The following is a 10,584-nucleotide window of genomic DNA, read 5'->3' on the forward strand; positions in this document are numbered from 1 at the left end:
AAGCAGGGTGCTATAGCCAGAACCCATGTTAAGACAGGACCTTCTGTCTGAATTTGGACTGTTCAAGAGGACAGAAACCCTTGCACATTTCCATCTCTGGGTCCCCACAAACATTGCACTGCAATGGCTAAATTCAGTAACTTTCACACAAACCTGAGTATATCACTGTAGGGAATGGGTGTTGTAAAACAGAAGGGAACAAAGGCTGCCACCTCCAGAAAAGGAGATCTGTTCTCCAAGACCAGGGGTGTGGCCAGTCATGTGGTTTCACATGGGTGCCAGGACTAAAGGCAATTACACAATTCCTGCTAGCCCTCTCCCTAGCACCACACACAGGTGCCTGTCACAAGGCAGGGAAAGAACTCTGGTTCCAATGCTTCTTTTTGCCCCTATGAAGCACTGGGCTTGCACCAGTGTCTAATCAAAGGGTGAGTGCTCTGGGCTCTCCCTACTATCGGAGCACCAGAATTAATAGGACCAAAGACAAGGAGTTAATAGCACCAGTGCCTGAGGGAACCCCCCATTACCTGATAGGGATAACCACGCCCATTGTAGGAGTAGCATAGTGTTGTCTGCACCACACCTGCCCGACTGCTCATGTCCCCCAGTCTTCCATGACCCATAGAGACAGTGAGTCTGACTCCAATATGATACTATGTACAAACTCACTAGATACAGCCAAAGAAGCTACAGGGAGATTATGGTTATGCAATGTTTATTTCTGCCTGGGGACCAACAAATATGGGAAAAAATGCCTAAAGGTCGTAAATGCTCTAGTAAAAGACTTTAAAGATGTTGAAGTAGATGAAATGCCTGATAAAGAATTCAAAAAATGGGGCTGGGGATGTGGCTCAAGCGGTAGCACGCGCTCCTGGCATGCGTGCGGCCCGGGTTCGATCATCAGCACCACATACAACGATGTTGTGTCTGCCAAAAACTAAATATTAAAAAATTCTCCTTTAAAAAAAAAAATTCAAAAAATGACTTTTTAAAAGCTTGATGAAATCCATAAAAATACATATAAGCAGTTAAATTAGGAAGACAATGCAGGATAATGAGAAATCCAACAAAGAATAAAGATTGTGAAGAACTATCAGAAAACTCAAATGAAGAGCTCAATGTGTCAAATCCAGTTGAAAGCTTCAAAAACAGACTAGATAAAGCTCCAGTATTCTTTCCTTCCACTTTAATTATAGGCCTCTTGAATATCAGATTCAGATAGGAAAAAAATGCGTTCAAGATCTTTGGGACACCATTAAAATATCAAACATCCACATCATCCACATAGGGGAAGAAATTAAGGCTAAGGGCATAGAAACCCTATTCAAAGAGATAATTGAGAACTTCCCTATTCTTGGGAAAAACATGGGTGTCCAGGAATAAGATGTTTATAGAAACCCAAACAGACATGATCAGAAAAGATCCTCACTATGACAGTCAAACTGTCAATGGTAAAGGATAAAGAATTTAAAAATCTGCAAGTGAGAAACAAGTCACATTTAAGAGCAACCCCATTAAATTTCATAGGAAAAAATCCTCCAAGCCAGGAGGGCACGGAATGATGGTTTTCAAGTCCTGGGAGAGTTGTGAGGACTGTCAACCAAGATTACCATACCCATCAAGTAATCCTTCAGAAAAGGAGAAATAAACAAAAGGATAAACAAAAACTAAGGGTATTCATGGTCCCAAAACCAGCCTAACAAAAGATGCTTAAGGGAGTCCTACACTCAGAAGAGGAAGAAAGGTAATGTGAAAGTATAATCCTACAAGAAAAGTACTTGTATAAAAGAGAAATAGAAAAGAATACAGTAAATTATCAAATCACAAAGATGAATAAAAGGAAGAAACATGAAATATTTAAAACTAGAAGAATATCAACAAAATGCCAGGCACAAGTCCATATCTTTCAATAATGTAAGACATTAAATTCTCCAAATAAAAGACACAGACTGGCTGACTGGATTAATAAACAATATCCAACAATCTACTGCCTACCAGAAACACTTCACCAATAAAGACAGGCTAAAAATGAAAAGATAGAAAATAATATTTCAAGCAAACAATCCGAAAGCAAGTAGGAGTAGCTATTCTTAAAGCCAACAAAACAGCCTTTAAGACATAAACAGAGGGGCTGGGGTTGTAGCTCAGTGGCAGAGCCCTTGCCTAGCATGTATAAGGTACTGGGTTTGATCCTCAGCACTACATAAAAATAAACAATAACGGCATTCTGTCTAAAACTACTAAAAAAAGTTTTTTTTAAAAAAGACAAAGAAGGTTGCTATATAATGATTAAAGGATTTATCAAGAAGATACAATTATAAGTCCAAATGTACCTAATTTCAGAACACCCAATGTTATGAACAAGCACATACCAAAAGGAAAGAAATAGGCTTCAATAATTCCAATAATAGTAGGGGATCTCAATATCCCATTCTTACCAATGGATAGCTCACCCAGACAAAATATCAGAGAAACATCAGAGTACCTGGAGATTCAAAAGGAAACATTATATTCTATATCACATAAATCAATTAGGGATTATTTTGAAAAACTACATGCTAACAAGTTGGAAAATCTAGAAGAAATTGGACAAATGTGTGGGTACAAAGAACCTATGAAAATCGAACCATGAATATAATATACATAGAATGATATAAAACAGCTGATCTAAACCAATAAGTAATGAGTTGAGGGCTGGGGCTGTATCCATGTGGCAGAGCACTTGCACTGGGTTCGATCCTTAGCATCACAAAAAAAATAAAGGCATTCTGTCCATCCACAACTACCAAAAAAAAAAAAAAAAAAGCAATGAGATGAATCAATAATCATTTCCAAAAAAAAAAAAAGGACCACATGGGCTTATTGCTAAATTTTATCAAACTTTTAAAGAATTAACACCAATCCTAGCAAATTGAATTCAACAGCATAACAAAAATATCATACCCATGATCAAACTGGTTTCATTCCAGGAATATAAGGATGGTTAAAATAATACATAGAATGAAGAATAAAAATCAAAACCTCAAAGATGCAGGAAAAGAATTTGCTAAAACTCAACATCTCTTCATGATAAAAGCCTTAAACAAATAAGGAACATCAAGATCATATCTCAAAGGCTATATATGACAAACACATAGCTAATAACATACTAATGGGGAAAAAACAAAGCATTTCCTATAAGGTCAGAAACAAGGATGTCAGCTCTCATTCCATATACTAGAAATAAACTAGTATTATAAATTTTAGAGCAATTAGGCAAGAGAAATAAAAGGTATACAAATAAGAAAAGATGTCAAATTATCCCTGTTTGCAAATATGATTCTATATCATTTTTCTATACATAGAAAAAAACTTAAAAAAATGCACCAAAAGACAGACTATGAGAATGGATAAATGAATCCAATATATTAATAGTATTTTAAAAAATATAAAAATCGGTAACTTTTCTTTACCAATAATGAATTTGCAGAAAGAAGTCATAAAAGCAATTCCATTCAGAATAGCCCTCCCCCCAACAAATACCTAGAATAATTTAAGGAAATGAAAGACCTCTATGATGAAAATTAGAAAACACTGAAGAAATGGAAGACACCACAAGGTAGAAGGACCTACCATGTTCATGAATTAAAATAATTGTTAAAATGTTCATACTATCCAAAGCAACTCTAGATTCAATGCAACTGCCATCAAAATACCAACAATATTCTTCACAGAATTAGAAAAGACAATCCTAAAATTTTTATGGAAACACAAAAGAACCCCAAATAGCCAAAGCATTCTTGAGCAAAAAAGCAAAACTGGAGGCATCGTAATACCCAATTTGAATACATGTTATAGGACTACAGTAATCTAAACAGCATGGTATGGACACAAAAACAGACACATAAAACAAAGGAAAGAATGAGTACTCAGAAATAAACTATGCATCTTAGGCAAGAGAAATAAAAGGTATACAAATAAGAAAGGTATACAAATAAGATTATCAACATTACACAAAACATACATTGGAGAAAGTACAGCCTCTTCAGCAAATGTTGCTGGGAAAACTGGACATCCACAAGCAAGAGATTGAAACTAGACTTCAATCCCTTACTCTGTACAGAGCAAGGGATCTAAGGATCTAAATCAATTCAAAATCTTTAAGACTTGAAACTTAAATTACTTTGGGGAAACACAGGGGGGAAAATACTTCAAGATACTGGTATAGGCAATGATTTTCCAGATAGGACTCCAAAAGCACAGAAAACATGAGCAAAAATTTAAAAATGGGATTATGTCAAACTAAAAAGCTTGCACACAGTAAAGGAAACTATAGTGATGAAACAACCTCTTCAGAAGAAAATATTTGGCATTTATTCACCTGACAAGGTTAATATCCAGAATATAAGAATAACTAAAAAAACTTTAAAAATCCAGTTTAAAAATATGGGCAAATCATCTGAACAGTTCTCAGAAGAGGAAATACAAAAGATCAGTAAATATTTTTTTTAAATGTTCAGCATCTAGCCATTAGAGAAATGCAAATCAAACTACAATAAGATACCAGTTAGAATGGCTATTATCAAAAAAATTAAATAACTAATGCTGGTGAGGATATAAAGAAAAAGAACTCATATGTGATACAGCCATTGTGGAAAACTGTGGTGATTCCTCAAAAAAAAAAAAAAAAAAAAAAAAATTGAACTCCCATACAACCCAATTATCCCACTACCAAAGAAAATGAAGCCAGCATAAGAAACAGATACCTGCATGTCCATGTTTACTGCAGCACTTTTCACAATAGCTAAGGTAAGGAATCGGTGTAGGTGCCCGCCGACAGATGAATGCATAAAGAAAATATGATACGTATAGATAATGCAGTATTATTCAGCCAAAAAGGAGGATAAAATTCTGTCACAGCAAAATGGATGGAAATTGAGGACATCATGTTAAGTGAAATAAGCTAGACACAGAAATCTGACAAGAATTACATATTCTCTCTCATGTGGGAAAAAAAAGTCAACCTGAGAGTAGAAAAGTGATTACTGGGGACTAGGAAGGGTGGCAGAGGCTAAAGGTAGAAGGATGGATGGGTGTGATCAATGTACATTATATGCAAGTATGGAATTTCACAGTGAATCCCATTAATCCATACAATTAGTATGTGTTACTAATAAGTTTAAAAGAAAACAGAAAAGCTTTGTATCTTGAGGGTTGCTAGATATGCTACTAAAAGCATAGTCAATGAAAGAGAAAAGTAATAAACTCTACTTAAGAGTTTATGCTATTCAAGAGATAAAAATATTCCAGAGAAAACATTTATAAACTAAATACTGGATAAAGGACTTGTTCATGAAAACTCAATAATAAGGAAACAACACAGGTAGAAAAAAGGCAAAAGATTCCAATAGACACTTCACCAAAGAAGAAAAATGGATGAGAACTTAAGCAATGAAAAGTTGTTCAAGATGATTAGGGTTAGGGAAATGAAAATTAGAACTACAATATGATACCACTACCCACCTATTAGCATAGCTAAAATTAAAAAGGCTGATCAAGTGCTGGCAAGAACACAGAGGTGCCAGAACTCCCAGAAACTTCTGCTGGGAAGGAAAATGATCAAAACTACTCTCAGAAAGTGTTGCAGTTTTTTTAAAATTTAAATATGCATTTATCAAATGATTCACCTATTCCATCCAGATATTTACCCAAGAGTAAATAAAGTATATGCCCATATAAGGACTTTTACAAGAATGTTCCTAGAAGCTTTATTTGCAATAGACAAACTCTAGAAATAACACAATGTCCATCAACATGTAAATAGCTAAATGAATTGAGATACATCCTTTCAAAGGAATACTTCTCAACATTAGAAAGGATGAATTTCAAAATAATTATGCTGACTAAGGCTAAATGAACAATCATTAAATGATTCCATTTATACAAAATTCTAGAAAATGCAAACTAATCTGTAGTGACAGACCAACGAACAGTGGGAGCCTGGGCAGGGGGTAGAGAATGGCATGAGGAAGATTGTTTTTGCAAGAATTGGATATTATTGTAATTTTGCAATGTTTTCATAATATACATGCCAACTTATCAAATTTTATATTTTAAATATGCAGTTTACATTATGCCAAATTTCATTTCTATTTCAATGAAACTATTTTTAAAAATTAGACACTGACACTTAAAATGGGTACATAAAAATATGTACCCATGTATATATGATTAAGAAAATACATTTGGCAGGTGCTCTGGCACATGCCTATAATCCCAGAAGCTTAGGAGGCTGAGGCAGGAGGATAGCAGTTTCCAAACCAGCCTCAGAAGCTTAGGCCAAATGACTTTTGAGGAAGGGTATTCTGAGACTTTATTTCATATCTGCTCAAAGTTCATCAATTTGGATAGCCTTTCCTGATCTTATCTAAAGTAGCCCTCACAATGTCCCAATACTGTCCCCTTATCTGGCTTAATTTTCTTCAAAATACATATCTAAATCTGATATTGTCTGTTTAGTTTTCCTTACTACGATATCAACATCTCTATGACAATAGGAACAATCATCAGTAGTACCTAGACTCTAACACAGTATGTACAGTGGCTTACACTAGATAAATAGGAAATACTTGTTAAAATTAATTCTAAAAAATGGAGAAATTAACATAAATCTACATGTAAAAAAAGGACCTGGAAACTGGTAAATGGCTGTCAAAGGGTAATAAAGAAAGCATCACTCCTTGAGATGGGAAGCAACCAGCAACCAGCTCTAAAATTTATAGGAGTTGGGGATGTAGCTCAGTAATAGGGCTTGCATCCCGAGCACTGCTGGGGGGAAAAAAAAAAAAAAAGGAACATGACAGAAGAGAGAGGAGCCTAATTTCCTAATTTTTATAGGCTTCACAGGATCTGGGCCTTTGAAGTGAGACTTCAAACATTTCAGCGACGTGCCTCCTCCCTGAGCCAGTGAGCCATAGCTTATGTAGGCTCCCTGCCTGGTCTGCCATCACTCACCTGAGGACTGCCTTCTTGTTTCTTCCCTCGTTTCCAGCCACGGATCTTTCTCTTGCTCCAATAAAACAATCACATCTGGCTTAGGAATGATACATCCTGCTCATGAGAAAAAAACAGGATACATGTTATAGGGAAAAAACCCACCAAATCCCAACCACAGCCTCAAAATGACTACATGCGGACTTGGTTACATTCACAATCAACTGTAGGTCAAATGGTATTTGAAAAAGCCTTCAAGACAAAACAGAAAAAGGCCATGGAACAGTCACATTAAGATGGACCCATGAGTATGGGACTAAAGAGACCAGGTAAGAGAGGAAAAAGGTCCAGTTTGCTTTCAAAGGGAGTCTACAGAGGCACCGTGAGCACACACTGTGCAGCCCCATGGCTGGCTTCAAATCTGCCAATCATTCCAGCTGTGTGACCTTGAAAAGCTACCATCCAGTGTTGCACTTTTATCAAATGCACTACTTCATAGGGCTGAAGTGAGAACACAAACACAAAGGGGCTTAAAAGGATGCCTAGAAATTGTAGTATTTTGTTGTTACTATTTTGCATAGAGAAATATACTGTTTCCTAAAATACTTACATGTTCTCCCTTAGACATTTCTTCAATGGAAAAAGCAAACTTCATAGACTAACTTTCAACTATAAAGCAGGTTAAAAAGAATATGTCTCTTCCAGATAGGGTGTGTTTGCTTGATTTTAAATGAATTTTGCAACCCAATCCTCCACCATTTAATCCAGAGATGTTCTTTTGATAACCTAAAAAAAAGCAGAACCCTAATTCTAACTGTTCTCTTGCAGGTGGGCCAGACCTTAATACAGAGCCACTGTAGAAATATTAGATGAAACCTGGTTTCTGAAAATGTCACACAACTCAAATCTACAAATCACCTAGAAAAACAGGCAATAACAGGAGGGGCCAGAGGGAGGAATGAGTGTCAATAAAGAATGGAAACACAGGTGTCATTTCCATCCCACAATATTCAAACCATTTCTTATTTTAGAAATAGGGGCAAAAATTCAACTGGCTTCTTAAAACAAAGCTCTAAAGTTCAACAGTGGAGAGAGCTGATATTCCAAAAAACAGACTGTAAATGATGTGGGTGTGTATCTTACCCAGTGAGATGAGGTTGCTGTAGTTTTCCAACATCACATCCCTGTACAAGTCCCTCTGAGCAGTGTCCAGGCACTCCCACTCCTCTTGAGAAAGATCTATGGCCACATCCTTGAATGCCAAGGACACCTGAAATAACAAATCCATGTATTATAAAAGTTTTTTAAAATGCATTTTGAAGATAAAAAACTAGCAGGAAAGAAGCAACATTGTAAGCAAGCAAACTGGGGCTTGAGCTTGCAAAAATAAGGAAATTAGTCTTTTTAAAATATTTTTTTTTTATTTGTGGGTGGACACAATACCTTTATTTATTTATTTTAATGTGGTGCTGAGGATCAAATACAGTGCCTCAAATGTGCTAGGCAAGTGCTCTACCACTGTGCTACAACCCCAGCCCAGGAAATTAGTATTTTTGAAGTTGAGTGCTTATATGCTTTTAAAGAATACTACTGATACAGACAAAATGTCCTGCATGTCATCAGATAACAAAATTATCCAAAGGTCTGGGAATGATAAAAAAAAAAAAAAAAAAAAAAAATCCACGTTTCCCAATTCAATGAAACAGCATACGCAAGCACACACTGCCTGCTTGTACCTGCATTTTAAATTCTGAATAAATATCAGTTTCTTCATTTTTTCTCCCTTCAGGTTATTAGGAAAAAGACATTTTTTTCTCCAAAAGTACTCTCAAATCTCTTAGAAAACAGAACGTGAATGACATTATATGATTTCATCAACTTCAAGTTCATCTTTACACAAGAGAATGTCATAAAGTCATTAGGAAATATATTTATTGGCTAGTTAATCGTATTATCTACTGCTATGGATTGAGTATGGTTTACGCATGTCCCTAAGGATGTGTTGAAATTTAATCCCTATGAGGTATTAAGAGGGTGGATCTGGGCATAGTGCTGCATGCCTGTAGTCCCAGCCTCCTGAGAGGGAGGCTGAAGCAGAAGGTCCACTTGAGCTCAGGAATTAGGGGCTAGCCTGGGTAACATAATGAGATCCATACCTTAAAGAGAATGGAACTCAATCTGACTATGGTGTTCAGAGGCGGGACCTTTGGAAAGTGATTAGAATTAGATAAGCTTATCAGGGTAGAGACCCCACGATCATACTAGTGGCTATATAAGAAGAAAGAAATCAGAGAACATGAACATGCATGGATGTGCCCTGCGTCTTGCTGTGTGACTCCCTGAAATGCTTTGGGACTCTGCCAGTAAGAAGGTCATAGATGTGGCCCCCTGACCATGGGCTTCCAGAACTGTAAGCCAAAATAAACCACTTCTTTACAAAGTACACAGCCTAGGCTATTCATTAGAGTAACATAAAACAAACACGTCCATCTTGTGGACAAGTCAGTTAATCTTTTATACTTAAGGGCTTACGTTGGATAAAATGTTGACGTCAGACTATTTCCATCCATCATTGGGAATCTGGAGGACTTTCCTGCCTACAACCTCCCCATCCTTCAGTAACACCCGCCTCGTTCCTGAGCTATAGGACACTGATGTCATGAGACCAGTACAACATTCTCAACCACAGAGCTAAACTGACTTTTGTCCTATTGCCACCCCTTAGATAATCCCCTGACTAGATCCCTAAAGCCCCCAAACACGGGCCCTCATTGCACTTCCACTGAGACCTCTAAGCCTCTCAGTGCATAAGATCTGTCTTCATCTGGGATGGCAACACGCTCAACAATATATTCCATCGACCTGGAAAACAGGCCTTTGAAGTTGGATGGAACCATCTCTGTTTCACAGAATCATGAATCTGATGACAGAAGCTCAAATATTTCCCTTGAGGGACTTCATCTTTCACTGCTCTGTCAATGCTCCTGCAAGAAGACAAGGCACACAGATGAGGGATGAATAGGTGAGCACAGGTAAGAGAAAACAAGGGCAGATGAAGAGGACACCAGGCAGTTTGGCACCGTCCCTCACTGTGGTCACAGTAACTGAGGAGCAGGCTTCACAGGACTATCTTAGGAAAGAAGTCTCAGGACAATATAAAACAACTGCACGGGGGAGGGGAGTGTGGGTCAGTGGTGGAGAGTCTGACTAGCAAGTGAGAGTTCTCCTGGCTTTGATCCAAGAACTACAAAATAAAACTTAGAAATGACCACATAAATTTTAAAATACAGTATTTCAAGGAAGAGAAACAGGAACTTACATGGGCCATGATTTTAGAACTGTAAGAACTTGTCAGTCCTCTGTGGGTTCCCTCCACTGCAGAAGCAGAGTCCAGAGAAGCCAGGCCTGTGGAGGAACAAGTGACTTTGAGACTAGGTAGGTACATGTCAGAACTCCACAAATAATTTAATGCCAATATGAAGCAGTTTTTCCTTCATTTCTATTTTCAACCCCACCATGCTGCACGTATTAATGTGGAGAGATGAGCAGAATTATGGATGAAGCCATGCCCTCCCTAGGCCAAAGGAACTACCTGCACAGACCTCCTGCAGG

The 10,584-nt window shown here is 37.2% G+C and overlaps 1 protein-coding gene across 1 annotated transcript in view; it reads right to left on the reverse strand.

Annotated features, from left to right (window-relative positions):
• Nucleotides 1-10,373, reverse strand: part of Znf546 (zinc finger protein 546) — a 28,672-nt gene extending 18,299 nt beyond the window's left edge. The window contains exons 1-3 of the mRNA XM_071604712.1: nucleotides 10,292-10,373; nucleotides 8,116-8,242; nucleotides 6,994-7,089 (exon numbers count right to left, since the gene is read on the reverse strand). Coding sequence (XP_071460813.1) covers nucleotides 6,994-7,089; nucleotides 8,116-8,242; nucleotides 10,292-10,300 — 232 coding nt within the window. The 5' untranslated portion in view covers nucleotides 10,301-10,373. The remainder of the gene's footprint in view (nucleotides 1-6,993; nucleotides 7,090-8,115; nucleotides 8,243-10,291) is intronic.
• Nucleotides 10,374-10,584: the final 211 nt, after the last annotated feature.

This window comes from Marmota flaviventris, chromosome 18, assembly GCF_047511675.1.
Source record: "Marmota flaviventris isolate mMarFla1 chromosome 18, mMarFla1.hap1, whole genome shotgun sequence".
Lineage (NCBI taxonomy): Eukaryota > Metazoa > Chordata > Mammalia > Rodentia > Sciuridae > Marmota > Marmota flaviventris.